The 16,067-nt window shown below is 40.7% G+C and overlaps 2 protein-coding genes across 5 annotated transcripts; both read left to right on the forward strand.

Moving 5' to 3' along the window:
• Positions 1-326: 326 nt before the first annotated feature.
• dnajc22 (DnaJ (Hsp40) homolog, subfamily C, member 22) lies at positions 327-2,690 on the forward strand. Its single transcript, XM_069527262.1, has 4 exons — positions 327-464; positions 1,158-1,762; positions 1,869-2,161; positions 2,286-2,690. The coding sequence occupies exons 2-4, from the start codon at positions 1,213-1,215 to the stop codon at positions 2,463-2,465; spliced, it is 1,023 nt and encodes a 340-aa protein (XP_069383363.1). The 5' UTR covers positions 327-464; positions 1,158-1,212; the 3' UTR covers positions 2,466-2,690.
• A 208-nt stretch (positions 2,691-2,898) lies between these two features.
• Positions 2,899-14,722, forward strand: ikzf4 (IKAROS family zinc finger 4). Of its 4 annotated transcripts, XR_011243269.1 has the most exons (9): positions 5,054-5,199; positions 5,299-5,353; positions 5,446-5,553; positions 5,638-5,940; positions 6,055-6,222; positions 6,968-7,120; positions 7,231-7,362; positions 7,695-8,603; positions 14,529-14,722. XR_011243269.1 is itself a non-coding variant. In XM_020088701.2 (8 exons), the coding sequence occupies exons 2-8, from the start codon at positions 5,314-5,316 to the stop codon at positions 8,495-8,497; spliced, it is 1,707 nt and encodes a 568-aa protein (XP_019944260.2). In that variant the 5' UTR covers positions 2,899-3,281; positions 5,299-5,313; the 3' UTR covers positions 8,498-10,467. The 4 variants fall into 4 exon arrangements, 3 of the variants coding, with proteins under 3 accessions (XP_019944260.2, XP_019944258.2, XP_019944257.2); XM_020088701.2 differs by lacking the exons at positions 5,054-5,199; positions 14,529-14,722 and adding an exon at positions 2,899-3,281 and having other exon boundaries at positions 7,695-10,467; XM_020088699.2 differs by lacking the exons at positions 5,054-5,199; positions 14,529-14,722 and adding an exon at positions 2,905-3,318 and having other exon boundaries at positions 7,695-10,467.
• Positions 14,723-16,067: the final 1,345 nt, after the last annotated feature.

Consider the following 16,067-nt stretch of genomic DNA (forward strand, 5'->3'; position numbering starts at 1 on the left):
ATCACAAATTTTTATTGTTTTCCAGTATATATTTGGCATTCATTGCCAAATATATACTGGAAGTATGTATAATATATATATAAGTAAGTCACTTTTTTGTGACTTTTCTCACCTATAGGAATCTAATACGAGACCTCTAGTAAGCATCTTAATTTGTTTTTAGCTCCATTTGCAGCACATCCTTCATTAAAAGGTGTAGACAACAGATGATTGCTCTTTTTCAAGCATTTACAATGTCTTTTATTTCTTACAGGGATCCTCATGAAACCTTTCACCTACTTTATCAGGTAAGATGATCAAGAGGCCTAAATGTTGAGGGTCATTGTGTGCTGAGATTGAGAACGCTGCGTAGTTTCATTGTCATGATCCAAAGTCCAACTATTGCAACAGCCAGCAGCAGCCTAAACTATACGGAAAGGACTGGAAAAGACTTATCGCGTCAAGGATTTGAAATAATGGACTCAGTAAGTTACCAAGTGTTTAATTCACAAAACTAAATATATTTGAAATGTACTTAGAAGTAAAGCATTTGAAGATCAGTCTGATGTAAATCTTTTTTTAGTGAGGGTTGGCATATAGTGGAAGGTTGGTACAATCTAAATTTCTGTTTTGTATAAGGTGAGGATTTATGTCAAAAAAGACAACCTACCAAGTTTTGGATCACGCAATGAATCAAGTTAGAATTGCGATGCCCATCATGAGCTAAAATTAATCTCTTATATAATGTATTATTTAACCGGGGAAGTGGACCGCAGAGATTAAAAATCCCACTGAACGTGCCAAGTTACCAGCAGCTGGTAGATTATAGAGGAAACATTACACAGTACTTCAATCAGAAAGATATTTCTGAAAAGATGTGAACACATTAGATCAACGAGTGTGATGTAATCAAAGATGTGATCTACAACAAAATGGAGAATTTTAAATTAGCACAAAGCATAATAGATAAAGAGATGGACATTAAAAAATGTATCAGGTTAATAAATTGTAAAACATGTAAAACAATGTATCCAATAATTGTGAGCAAATGGAATATTAATGAAATATTGGCAGGTAGATTGACTCATATATAAACCGTAATAAATAATCTTACATACTAATATTCACATTATTTAAATATGGAAGTGGGACTAAACTCTTGTGTTGCTCCATCGCAGGTACTCACCAAGGATGACTATTAGTCGGCTGTACAGAGCCTGATTTGGCTGCAAGATGGGGAAGAGTGTAATGGTGGCCTATGCCCTGTGGGCATTAGGTGGACCTTTAGGCCTTCACCATTTATACCTAGGAAGAGACAGCCATGCTCTGTTATGGATTCTGACCCTGGGAGGCTTTGGCTTTGGCTGGGTCAGAGAGGTCACACGTATCCCTGCTTACATCAGTGAGGCCAATCGAGATTCAAACAGCGAAAGAAGACGACCCTCTGTAGTGGTCCCTCCACCTGTAAGCCCCGTCAGATTCGCTGGTCAGGTGTGCGTTGGGATCTACTTTGGCACCGTGGCTCTGATAGGACTCAACTCCCTCAGTTTCTTCTACTTGATCGTCCTGCCTTTGTGTGTGGGTGCAGGGGTGCATCTGGTTTCCACTGTTGGGCAACAGACCTCCGACCTCCAAAAAACTCTGACTACTTGTATTGTAACTTCCTCAATATTCTATGGCAGCAGCTTGTCACCTTTGCCTATAAGCCTAGCTGCCAGTGTGGCTGCTGCTCAGAACCGCAGATTCAAACCCCCCGGAACACAGCAGAGAACAGAGGAACTAGGTGATAATGATATGATGATAACCTCTGGTTTCCTTTTAGACATAAATCTAATTGCTTCTTTTTGGATTTCTAAGGTCTGCTAACGGATTTTCTGTCTTTTGCCCAGGGCCACGACTTTACAAGCTCGGCCTAGCTTGGCTGGCCTTCTCTGCCCCATTGGGTTACTGTATTTTCCATAACACCACAGCCACATTGTACTATCTGTCCGACTGTGTGGCAGCGCTGCTGGATATCTTCTGGTTCCTGCCTTGGCTCAGAGGTGCGCTGGAGTACGTTCTTTTAATGCCATATCGCATCTTGTGTGCTCTCACTGGAGGGGGGTACTATGAAGAGGCTTGGAGGAAGGTGCTGGAAATTCTGCTCAAAGAGTACACCGAGGAAGAAAAGGAGGCACTGCACGTAAGCATCCACACATCTCTGAAAAGGTTATAATATAAGTAATGAATCAAGTTTGAGGTGTATACTACAGTGTGTGCATTTTCTGTTGCTATGGCATGATCCTAATTTAAAACCTATGTTGTAGGTATTGTCATTGGAGGTAGAGGCCACACTTGCAGAGATAACTCAAAGCTATAGGGAGCTGGTCAAGACGTGGCATCCAGACCACAACCCCAGCAAGGAGGCAGAGGTGACGTTTATAAAGATCCAAAAGGCTTATGAGGTCCTTCTCCAGCGCCACAGGCCCCGTCATTCATTTAAATAGTTGCAAGAAGAAAAAGGGATGTGAGACTCTTGATTGCATTGTTTTACAGTCATCATTTTGTTAGAATTATAGAGTGCTGACATTATCACTTGTGCAGAAAACACACTTCCTCTGGTCTAACAGCCTTTGAGCAGCTGTCTGAGTGGTTACTTGGAAGAGCTTGCTGCCACCTTGTGGCGCCATACGTGTAACAACACCACAAACTATTTCATCTCAACAAATTGACTTATGTTTTAATGTCTGCTTTATTTCTTGCAATTAAAAGCTGAACCACCACAGACACACACATACCTTTAATTCAGATTGTGAACAATAAAATGAAGCAGTGAAAGGTGTAATAGTTGTGTTATAAATGTATGTTTGCAGCCATAGAGACGGAGAAATTGTAAAATAACCCCTCCTCTCTATTTTCCACGAGCATATCCGGAAGAGGCCTTGATCACAAACAGCGTCTGGATCATTTTTGCAGGTTACTGACAGTTTATATTCCAGAATCTCTCCAAGTGGACATCCATCCGCAGCAGTCTGGTTTCTGTGGAGTTCACCAGTTGATCTAATGACATCGATTTCCCCACATCCCTCGTTTTGTTGGCCACCTGCAGAACAGCGCTGACATGCATCGATGCTTTCGACAATCGCTTGATCCAGAGCTCTGTTGTACCATTGTTGGGTCTGTATCCCAGCATGGGCCCGGAAGTTGTTTGGGATTCCCAGGTAAAGAAAAAAGAAAAAAAAATCCCGGAGATGCTGTCGTCGCCTGGGAAAACAAACAGCTACCCAGACAGTTAAAAAGGGGGAACAGCGATCGGTCGCCAGGTAAGGAGGAGGTCGGTGGACTTCACCGCGGCTGCCGGTAAGACCCATCCGTCGGTTTAGATGTGGGAGTGCGGCATGTTTGTGAGGAGTCGGTCGGGGTGAATGCCAATTGTCGTGTGGTCGGGTGCCATAGCAACGGCTCATGAGAAACACTGTAAAGGCGCAGGCCGGTCAGACGCTGCTGGGTGACAGCGGCGTTTCATCGCACACGCAGCGGCAACTCTGTGCAACATGTCACCGCCGCCGATCGGTGCCGGAGCGGAGCGCGTCCCACGGGCGGTCGGAACAAGTAGGCGCGGATTACACGGAGAAACATGATAGTTGGTGCGGTCGATGCATGTGTGTGTCTCTGCACATTCGCCCACCTCAGGCAGAAAGGGTTGTCATGCAACAGGGTCGGTGCTGCTGCTGCGCGTCTCCCTCCATCTATTTCTTTATTTTTCTGCCCTGGTGAGACTGGCGTCCACTGTTGTCATCCATTTGTGCAAAAAGCTGCAGCAGCGCGCAGCTGGATCCCCTCACTCTCCTTTAGTCAGCATGATGTTCAACATGGGATTAAATAAACCATCACACAACATGTCTGGATATTATAACTCAGCTCAGCAGGTGTACACACCTCACTTTGTTGTCTGCTGTTGAACAATCATCTACTGTCCATCCTGTGGCTGGGACATGAAACAATAATCAATAATAATAATAATAAAAACCATGATTATAAGAATAATCACAACTCTATTTGTATAGCACTTCTTAATGCAAACAACAAAGTGCTTTACAGCAGGCAAATGATCTAATACAACTTAAAAACATGAGGATGTAGTTTAATTAAATAAAGCACAGGTGAAACAGAAATAAACCACGTGATAAAAGCCTTTTTTATAAGAAAGTGTTAAAATATAGTTAAAAGAGAAACATTGTTCAAACATAATTTTCCTCACAAAAGTCCAGAATATATCAATATATTGCTCATGAATTATGGATTCACAGAGAGGAGACACAACACAAAATGACAAAATACAGTTTTGCTATCTACTAAGTGTTTGTCATTTTCTGCTCTCAGAGAAGAATTTAAAAACACAACCTTTATTTATCGATATGAACATTTCAATCCTTGCGTCAATGATATATATATATATTACAATATGCCATTACATCATAATATATGATTATATATTATATATATATATATAAACTCTTGATTAACAGTAAAACATTTTAGAAGTCTGAGGTAAATCATTAAAACCACATGTGTTGTACCTCCTCATGTGTTTATACAAAACATAAGCAGTGTATCATTATCAATGTAGAATCTTTGCTGAATTGTCATTGATGAAAATGATATTGCTTGAATTTGTTTTATTGCCCAGCCTAGGTATTTAACATAGATCACATCAGAAAACTGCACTCCTGATTTTTCACATACACAAATTCCCCTCGGCTGGTGTAATATTCTATAAATACATTTCTAGCTGAGTTTTATTCAAATCTGTATATAGTAATATTTTGTATCTTTTACCTATCTGCGTTCTTTAAATGCCTAAGTGATTTTAATATCATATTTTAATATCGAAATATTGATACTGATTAATATTTTTGTTGAGATTCCTCAAAGCTTAAATTAAAGTTGTAGTTTTGTGGTGCTTGTGTGACACTGAATTGCTTCATAGTGTCAAGTGTTCCAGCTATTTTGTCCACCCCCTCAAGTTGTAACTCCTCCTTCAACACTCTTGGCCATTACCTCTCTATAAATGTGGAGCTTCTCATATTCATGTGCAGAAGAGTCTGGTACAGAGATAGCAGGGCCCAATCCAAGTTCAATCCTCAATTAGAAGTGAACTTATTCTTAGACACTTGGAACTGAGAGGGTAAAGCTATCTGTGTCCTTATTCCTGGACAGCTGCTAAATATATTTTATATGGTTAGTATCCAAGACATGACATTTATAGTTTTGTCTTTTAATAACGATGATTATGAAAAGTAATATTTCATATCTTTATTTAAAACTGTGTTTCTGCAGGCATCTGGTGAGAGAATGAATGCTGATGACTGCAATGGGCGCTCATATGCACAGGGTAAGTTTACATATAAACCACTATACGTTTGTGTGCACAGTCTCCAGACTTAATGTTTACTTCGATTACATGGACATGTTTTTGTGTTTCAGGTAATGGAGGCGAGTTATCAACAGAACAGGATTTTTATGGAGCACTGCAGGGCCCTCCAGCGAAATCTCCTACCAGTCAGCAGTCCTCGCCACACCGCTCCCTCAGTGGTCAGTTATCATTCCTTTGTTGCATCATGGCCGTTCTGAATTCTTTTCATTAATTCATTAAAACAATTGGGTCTCCACACACAGCAAACTCCATCAAGGTTGAGCTGTGCAGTGACGATGAGTCACTAGATGTTCCGCAGCCAGAGAACAGAGAGGCTGTGAGGGTTGATAGTGGTGGAGATGACAGAGGGGACCCCATGGAGGAAGGAAACACAGAGTTCACTGGAGCTGGAAGAGACAAAGCGAGCACTTACGGTGAGATGGCCAGTCCCAATGCAGCTTCACCAGGACCTATCCGGCTCCCCAATGGGAAGCTCCAGTGTGAGGTTTGTGGGATGATCTGCATCGGACCCAACGTGCTGATGGTGCACAAGCGAAGCCACACAGGTGAGGAAAAAGCTGGGCAGTACATAATATGAATGAAATACACTATTAATCTGAATACTGATAAACAAAGGCAATACTTTAAATTACTTACCTCTTTTACAAATGTCTTTATAGGTGAGAGGCCGTTCCAGTGTAACCAATGTGGGGCCTCCTTTACCCAGAAGGGGAACTTACTGCGTCACATAAAGCTGCATTCAGGAGAGAAGCCTTTCAAATGTCCCACGTGTAACTATGCTTGTCGCCGGAGAGATGCACTGGCTGGACACCTGCGCACACATGCAGGTAAACCCGAGATTTATCTGCAGTTACACAGAACATATTCGAAGACGAGATTTTTAATCACTCACTTATTGAACTTGGTGGATGCAGTTGTTCGATAATAATATCATCTCTTGTTGTTATGATGTATAATGTGTGAAACACAGGTGACAGGTTGAAGAGGGGATTTATTAGAACAGTCCATTTCCCCTTTCTGTGAAGCTCAGGGGAAATGGGGCTTCTTTACCAGAATGTATGATGTAAAGCACAAAATGTGACATTTAAGATTTTGTGACAGGAAATCCTGTTTGGTTCTTTTAATTTGTGAACACACGTGCTCACATACAGTATTAGTACAGTATAGGTCTTGTGGATTTCAGCAGGTTACACAGGTTCATTTTCGAAGAAAAGATTCTTGCAATATGTTTTCAGCGAATTGACGTCAATCTCTCCGAGAGCTTAGTAAGATGGAGCGTTGCGGTGAAGAGTAAGGCGTGTTTCTTCCGTCACCAGTGAGAAACATGCAACAATGTCAGGAATTCTAAACCAATGGGGGAAATCCAATCATTCAAACTTACCTGATAATAAGTTATTTTATGAAAAAAAACTCCTGTAAACAATTAACATGAAAAAAACAATACTGTGACACTTTACTTTTAGACATGAATTTGCTCATATTCAATGACAATAACCAATATCTAGGGTCAAATGTTGTCCCTTTTATCAAACTTGGGAGAAATCAGTGCGCTCTTTTTTCTTTGTATTGCAGTCTCATCTCCAACGGTGGGAAAACCTTTCAAGTGCAGCTTCTGTAGCCGCAGCTACAAACAACAGAACACACTAGAGGAACATCTAGAGCGCTGCCATAGTTATCTGAGGAGCCTGGACCACCAGACATCTGTCAACGCACAGTCAGCACAGGGTAACATCTCACACTGACATGAAGCTCACTGACATAGAAACACAAAATACCTGCAAGTACAAGGAATGATTTATTTTGAATACTAATGATTGTGGATTTTCTGTTTGCAGGTGAAGAGTCAGTCAATATGGAGATTATCACTAAACCTGTGCTCCAGCCATCCAGTGAAAAAATCCAAATTGTAGATAGACTGGCTATTAGCATCACCAAACGCAAGAGGTCAACACCACAGAAGTTTTTAGGTGGGATTTTCTTTCATTAATATATGATGTTTTTAAAGAATGTACCCACCAGACATCCTGTTTTTTTTATTGTGTATCGATTACGTTGTAATAATGATATATTTTCAGCTTGATTAAGACTTTTAAAGTAGATAGATAATAAGATGCTGGTCAATGTCAAGATGCTTTTGCCAGTGTCAGGAGACTGAGGTCATGTTGCCTGTGGGCCAGACGGTGCAGATGAAGTCAGTTTTTCAGAAGATTTACAAATTGTAGGCAACTGGACTTGCTTCTTTTCAGAGGAGTCTCTATCTCAATCATTGTTTATCTTATTGTTTATGTGCTTTTCACAGGTGAAAAGCACATGCACCTTGATATACCTGAAGCACCTTATGAATTGTCCTCTGGCTCTGAGAAAGACGGGGACTTCATGAGCTCTCAGCCTGCTGGGCTGGCTGATTCACGCCTTCAAGGCGCCAGGGCTAAAAGTGACAACCATGGGTCGCCTACTCTGTCTCAGCTCCATCCTGCCTTTCTGTCGGAGCTCCGCACAGTTATGGGCTCCATTAACAGCAACGTGACTCCTCAGGGCCCCCGAGCCCATGGCGGAGGTGGACTGGCCGCGATGTCTCTCGGGCTGCCTGGGCGGGAGGCAGGCGAAGGCCGTGTTGACAAACCCTCAGTGCATAGCCATACCACCTCACCCAATGGCTGTCCCGACTCTACAGACACAGAGAGCACAGCAGAGGAGCAGAGCACAAGGGCTACAGCCCCAACAAGTACCTCCAACAACCACCACCTCCACTATCAAACCCCAGCACTGCCCCGCAGCCATCCCACTTCCAGCCCCAGCCAGGCCAAATACTTGAACCCAGAGTGGGAGAGAGCATGTCCTGTGCCCTCCACCGTAGTAAAGAGGAGCCCTGGCTCACCCCTTTCTTCCAGGGAGACTGTGCTAGACAGGGACGGCAGGCCTGTGCGCGCCTTCCACTGCCAGCACTGTCGCATCCTCTTCCTGGACCATGTCATGTTCACCATCCACATGGGTTGTCACGGCTTCCGTCAGCCCTTCGAGTGCAACATCTGCGGCCACCTCAGCCAGGACCGCTACGAGTTCTCGTCTCACATCAGCCGTGGAGAGCACCAGGTGGGCTGAGGGGATGGGGGCTCGTGTGGCAGGAAGGCAGAGAGGCAGCTACTGCTTTCTAAAGTTGTGGGCTCACGTTTGTTCTGCACCAGATCAGTTGCTTTAAATCCCGAGTGTAAGTAAAAAAGTTTTGGTTTTAATTTTGAGAGTATTTATGAAACTAGAAAGTAGACGCAAGTGAAGAATCTTTTCAGCGCACCATTTAAAGTTTAGGAGTGGGCTAATTACATGCTATGATTGAATGCACTCCCATATCAAATCATCCAGCAAAACTACTGGTTTTGCTTCAGAAGTGCCTTCTTGGGGGATTACCTCTTAAAAAACTGGGGTGGTGGGGTAGGTGCTCTTAAATTTTGACTAGCCATCTTTTCCGAAGTGATATAGTTAGCACTTTTAAAAGGTCATGCACAGAGGCATTTAAGAAAAGCATGGCATGTAAATTCCAAGAATTATATTTGGTATACTTAGTATGCACCAGGAGCTTTGTTTTTTCTGTTTGAGGAGGGTATTTTGTCTCGGGTGTCAGGTAAGCTTAATATGCACTGAAGAGCTTTGTGCTTCTGGGTTTTGGAGGAGCGTTTGTCATTGAAGCACAGAAAAGGATTGCCTTAACTCCTACACTAGTACGCTGCTGTAGGAATACATATTGTTTACAGCACGGTTTAACGGTGTGTGAAGTCACCTCAGAAGTAGATATTGTACAGCTGCACGGTGAGAAGACTATCAGGACAAAGGAAAATCATGAGAGGAAGTAAACTTGAAAATCATCTGCAGGGTGAAAAGAGGCGTTCAGGGCTCAGATGTAAAATAGGTGTTTTTTGGATGTTAAAGTGAGCCTCAGAAAACTGGTGCAGATCAGACCATGAGCCATGTAGTGTACAGCCTGACTGAGACGACCTGGGGTGCTCTACCTACACAGGATTGCACTTATAGGTTCCCTGCTTATATATGAGCATCTTCGCCGAAAGCACTTTGACGGCTTTACAATGTTTTGTTCTGTGATTGTTTCTACTGCACTGAGAAATCGCACCACACTCACAAAAACTGATCACGTAATTTGCAACGCCAGTGTGTTTTTAACGGAGCTGGCCTTCTACAGAGTCCCACGACATTGCACTGGTTCCGTGAGGTCTCCACTCGAGTTTTCTGCAATGTGAGACTACTAAATCAAATCAGTTTAAACTAGAAGAATTCTTTTGCGGTTTTGCTCTCAGCGGTCGAGGCTGAAGGTTTTAAATCAATCTCCATCAAGTAAGTGATTTAGCAAATGATTTAAAAATGAATGAACAAATCAGTTTGGATCTGTTGAGTTATCACTTGTGATTATCTATTTAGTGTTGTTTGTTTCAGCCTTGTTGTATTTAATCAGCTATATTCCAAATCTTATCCAGCATATTCCTCAAGTCCATGAAATGTTACCTCCTGCTTCTTTATAGCACCCAAATACCTTATTGCTACAGTATGGTGAGTTATCTGATAATGTTAATATTGGAAACACGAATGAGACCAAACTCAGTATTCTTACTTGTTGTTGTGGAGTTTGCTGCTTCATAGTTTAACTTGATTTCCTTTAATCGCAGGCAAAGACGTACTTGAAACCGTTGAAGAAAAAAAAATCTAAAACTGCACTTGGTTTGATAAGTAGAGACGTGTGTGTGAATGGAATATAGCATGTGTGCTTGTCATTTTTCTGCTTTTACCTGAACCGTGAATTATTTTTGAAATGTGAAGTAATTTCAAGAAGTGAAAATGAGGCATGGGTTTCTGTCTCCTCGTGTGGACTTTTCAATGTTCTATGATATTTTGTGAATGATGTAACATGACAAAACACTTTACCTCAAAGTTAAAGATGTACAACTGCCTCATTATTTAAAAAAAAAAGTCATGTTCCTTTCTGAGATGTTCTTGCAGTTACAAATGCGTGCCCCTCGATATTCTCAAAACTTTTTACTGTCAATAAAGTTACGTTTATTGTAAAACGGATTATCTCTAGTATGGCTATGATGACATCCACATATTCTTTGCCTTTACTTCAAATCCAAATAACAAACACACATATATTTATGTTATTTAATTAACAACAATTCCAAATATATCATCATACAGGTTTTGCAGGGACTCGGGTAAGAGTGGTTTATACAGTTTAATGTTTAGACACAATTCATTTAACTGTGCTTTATATATATAATGTCAAGAAACAGCACTTAAGTGGACCATTTATCATAAACATAAACATAAAACTCAATAAATACATACAAAATATCACAATTATATAAAAAAAACCTCAACAAACTATAGACCAAATAAAACAGAGTCATTTTCAGGTTTTATTTAAATCTATAAGATAAGAAATGTTGCTCGATTATTTATCAGTGAACTAAATTTGTGATAAAACAGGGAGTACCTAATATTTAACTTCCTGTTTTCTGTATCTGAATTTTGACATTTTCAAATTAGACACATATTGTACCTTGAAAATGTCAGTTTAAAAAAAAAGAAAAACACTATATACTGTATACACAGAACAGGGTTTCACTGTGATAAAATGAAAAGGGGATATAACCTTTTTTCCCGTAATGAGATAAATTGTGTTTTCCTTCTGAAAAACACACATGAAATGGTTGGGTGTTCACCATGAATGCAGCCAATGTACAAGTCAGACTATTCATGCATGACCTTTTGGCTTGTGCATGTGACAGACATTTGTTTTGTCTGTTTCAGGTTAGTTTGACCTTCTTTTTTCCATCTGCAGTGGAAAATATGTTTTGGTAACTTCTACATACAAATTGCAGATGAAAGTCAAAAAGTACACAAATAAACCCAAATCCTACGATGAGGATGAAGAGATCCGCAGCTAAATTCCCTGACTGTTTACAAGTTTCTCAACTGCACATTAAGTGACCTGCAGACAGATGAGCTCCGGTGCACCCTGCACCGCCTGATCTTGATTTTCTAACCCCATTCATGTGCCATTCAAAACATGTCTTTGTGCATCCACCATTAGATTTAGTCTTATTTTTCTATATTTGCAGCCTTGATGTCAACATCTCATGAAAACACACATGACTGTCCACACCCATCATGCACAGCTTCTATTATGGTTCACCATTCATTAGTCTGGCTATCGATGCTATCAAAACAGGCAGCTGTAAAACAATACATTTTACACAAGATCATTGCAGCTAATTTGAGGATTGGCGCGACTTCTTGTGGTATGTGCAGCTTTTACACTTGTGATGATATAATCTACTTCCAATCCCTGCTTGAATATACTGGGTTGCTGGAGAGAACTGACAATAACAAAGAATTGCCTCTCGCCCGTCTTCAACAGGAAGCTTTCAGAAGACACAAGCTTCTATTTTTCTGTTTTTACACATTTTGTCCACTTTGCTTCGCATCTCTAATACAATATATCTCACTCTTTCACAACCATGCTTTGCATCTCAGCGATCACACTGAACAATATATTTTGATCGGTGTTTTGTCAAATTTAAAATCAAATGTAAAAAAAAAAAATTCTAAAGTTTTCCACATGGGTGGGTTCGTGTGATTGTAAGAAAGTCTGACATCTAGGACTCGAAGTTGCTTGTCAAACTGAACTTCAAAGTAATGTCGCTGGAAATGTTACCCAGAAGGAAAACATGATATCATAGATATGATGAGATGGATAAAGCAAATTCTTTTGTATCTAGTTTGTTATGACAAAACATTTAAAGTGAATACACCAACACCAAGGCTCAACTACACAACATTACCACAAACTCCTCATAGCTTTTATTAAAGGACATCACCAGATAAAGCAAATCAATGCTTAAACAATTCAACAAATTTTACTTAATGTATAGAAAGATGTTCCACAACCAACATAGGAGCAGGAGGATTTTATTTTATTCACATGTGGTCAATCAAAGTTGCATTCAAAAGTTCTAAATTACAAATGTTGTTGCTTTTTGATGTGGAAAAAAAGTAAATATAACAACTTACACACATGAAAGATGGACCTTTCTTAAAATGTTAGTTCACTGGAAAGGTTTAACTGAGTGTGGAATGTGTAAAAGGTTGGGCACGTGCGCCCCTTTGACTCATAAACAGTATTTTTAACAGCCAAGCGTCTTTCTTTTGGAATATTTTACCATGTCTTCCTTCAGATCACATAAAGTTCAGAGATATTTTTAGACTGTTTTGCACACAGAGCATGTTTCAGATCCACCCACGGATATTTCAGTGATGTTCAAATCTAGAGACTTTGAGAGTTGTTTCCAAAGGCTTCAGCTCCCTTCTCCCCTTTTCACCTAAAAATGAATAAATGTGACAACTGTATCTTTCTCTGAGATTTGCAATAAGCCTCCAGTCAAACTCTGAGCGTGACCTGTCGTGGGCACCATGCTCCTGATACTGGTGATTGTGTTTAGCACTCTTGGCAGACTTGTCCACCGCCGGTCCAGCAGAGGACCTGAACATGATGTCCACTGCTCTTTAAGGCAACATACATTAATGTAGTTGCACATACAGTATAACGTGGCTGTTCATTGTCGACCATGAGCTAGAAATTCTTACTTGCTTTCTTCTTTTTCTTTCAAACAAATTATGACTTGCAACTGTAGCTGGGTGCCATATCTGCTTATATCTTCAATTGTGTAAAAAATGTAACTAAAACAATAAATCTCATGTACTTTCTGACTGATTGTATTTAAACCTTTCATTGGATAACAAACTCACAGACAATTGTACACGAGTTAATGTCGCGTAGAGACGTGTTTCCCCCAAACCATCATGTGGGCGGAGAGGTGTAAATGCAAATGGGGAAACTCCATCTAGAAGGGGGAGCAGATTTCAACATAGCACCTGTGCATATGTTATTATTAGCACTAGGAGTGTAGTTTATTTTAGTATATCTAGCAAGTATAAACTGTTCCAGGTAGTCATCTGCCAGAATGGAGTGTAATGAAAACATCACTGTACTGTTAATAACTATAGAGCAGTTGTGAATAAGTATTTTCATTAGGTTTAACTTCAGGACTAATGTTTGTGTCAGGCCTGTTCTGGTCATGATCTTCAGAAATTAATCCTTGACCCCTTCACTCTTATAACACTTAAAAACAGTTATACGTTAGGCTGCCTAATACCAACTTAAAGTCAATATTCTTACTATAAGTGTATCTGTTTGATAAAATGGTATTTTATTAGATTGTAACCGTCTTTCTAAACTATTAAGTTTTGTCTGAATTTATCAATTTATAATGTAATTGGACCCTACCGCCACTAGATGTCAGCCTTTTACAGCACTGCTCAGTGATACTGTCAGAGTTCGTGCCCTGTTTTAAAGCAGCACTATTGACCCTCAGTGATGACCTATGATCACACAGTGGTAGTATAATAACAGGCAGTGATTACCACACAAGGCTTGATGCAGAACTACTGAGACTAAACCTGCCATGCTTTATCCTAAATTCTGCCATGAGTGGATTTCATTTATCAATTTACAAAGTAAAGTGCAGTATATTGAAAAAGAACAACTAGATAACAACAAAATGTGCTGTGACGACGCTTTGCCAATAAATACAGCAGTTGTCCTCAGTGCATTTGTGCAGTTTTCAAGGTTCTTGACAGGTGCATTGTTGTCTATTATCCCAGACTGACCTTATGATGTTTAGATCTGGCTTCTGTCGTTGCTCTTCCATCCACTGCAAGACTCCTTCTGCTTCATCTTTGGAGCTGGAGCTGTGTGTTTTAGCCAGTGTCACGCTGAGGGATGAATTTGGAAGCAATAAGATGGCTCTATGATGGAAACTGAAATTTGAGCTGCTGTAGAATATGTTCAGCAGTCATGTTTGATATCTGTTTAAAAACCTGAAAATCATTCATGTTGAAGTAGTTGACTATAACTGCACCTGTGTGAGAAAAGTCAGAGTGGCTCATGAGTAAGAAAGTCGAGGGGTGTTTTCAGTTAATATCAGCATGACTAAAAGATAAGTCAAATTAAAAGATAACAGATTCATGTCAGGACATGGATTTACTGTCCTTATTGTTTCTTTTCCAGGATCTCAGAGGAGCATGCCAGATTCTGAATCCTGAGAATGACGACAGGGGACAGAAGTCCACAATTATCAATGCAGGATGACCCCTGAATAAAAGTCTGCAGACCCCCGATTATTACACTCGGACTAATACATAATCTAGCTCATTAATTTCTCCAAAAAAGTGAATCAAGAGACAATAAAACAAACTTGTTAATATCCCAGATGATTAATAGTGTAAACTCTCTGGCAGTCGGACAGATGCTTAGCTGGTAGCCCATCAAAACCAGACCAGTTATTCTATCAAGCGATTCCATCACACCCATTTGTCTTTCAGATGATCCAGATGCCAGAAAACGTTGTGACCATCAGCCAAGCAAAACAAAGTTGTCCTCACATGCTTGCAGTTCAGAGAAGCTGCTCACTGCAGCTGTTCCCTGAACGCATGTGATATTAGTTAATGCACTTACTGAGTCATTTCAAGTATAAAAAAAGATGTGTTTATTATTTGGTATCTGAGTTTTAACTACGCATTCAGATGCACTCACGCTGCATTTAACCTTTCAGTGTTCTCCTCTGCAAGACAGCACTGAGGGCTCAGTGCCCGTACATGTCCCAAATGATGGCATGATGCACATGTCGATTTTTATTAGTCAACTGTGCACTTGTGGACATTGCCAACAACATGGAGTCATTAATGACACTAAATTAAACAGGTTTGTACATAACCTCACAGCACTTGTGGCTGCTGCAGTGTAGCTCTGTGTATTACAGACCTAATGAAGGGGATTGAAGACATTTTTAAGGGAGCAAAATGTATTGAAAGGCTGCTGGCACAGTTTTTCAGATAGCTCTGGCTCTGGAAATGATTAGCTCTCAAAGCTCGGTTTAGTGTATTGCAGAGAGTCAAGGGTGGGTGGGCGCAGTATTGAATGTGTGTGTGTGTGTTAGTATGCGTGGGACACAGAGAAAATGTGTGTGTGTGTGTGTGTGTGTGTGTGTTTTGAGAGAGAGCGAGAGACCGAGGTGGTTCTGTTATGTAAGCAGTTCTCAGTATGTAAGTAGATTGGAAATGTGTGGCTCCTGTGGTTGGCTGTCCCCTGTGTCACTGCCTTTAAAAAGCAGTTGCCAAGAGAAATGTCTTCTTTACAGGCTTTGGCTGCCAGATGCTGCGGATAATGGATAGGACTGCAGAGGGGAAAAGATGGAGAGGTGTGTGCAGCCAGCCACACAGACACGCAAGAGCGCACACACACATATTAGTACACACAAACATGCACTTTTGCAGACTTTGTGGGTAGGGATTCCCATAATGCTGAAGTATGGTGTGAATAATTCTTCACTGCTGTACAGCTGACACACACACACACTCAGACAGGAAGAATTAGGCCTAGTAACTCACTAAGTCGATGTGAATGAGCACACAGTTCAGGCATGCTTACAGATTCTAGAGGTGCCACATTTTGCGGACGTGTGCGGGACACGATGGAGGAGGTGTATGTCTGTGCAGTTGTGAACCAACACATGGGGCGCCAGTGTATGAATGCGATGGTGTGTCTGTG

This window comes from Paralichthys olivaceus, chromosome 6 (assembly GCF_024713975.1).
Source record: "Paralichthys olivaceus isolate ysfri-2021 chromosome 6, ASM2471397v2, whole genome shotgun sequence".
Taxonomy (NCBI): domain Eukaryota; kingdom Metazoa; phylum Chordata; class Actinopteri; order Pleuronectiformes; family Paralichthyidae; genus Paralichthys; species Paralichthys olivaceus.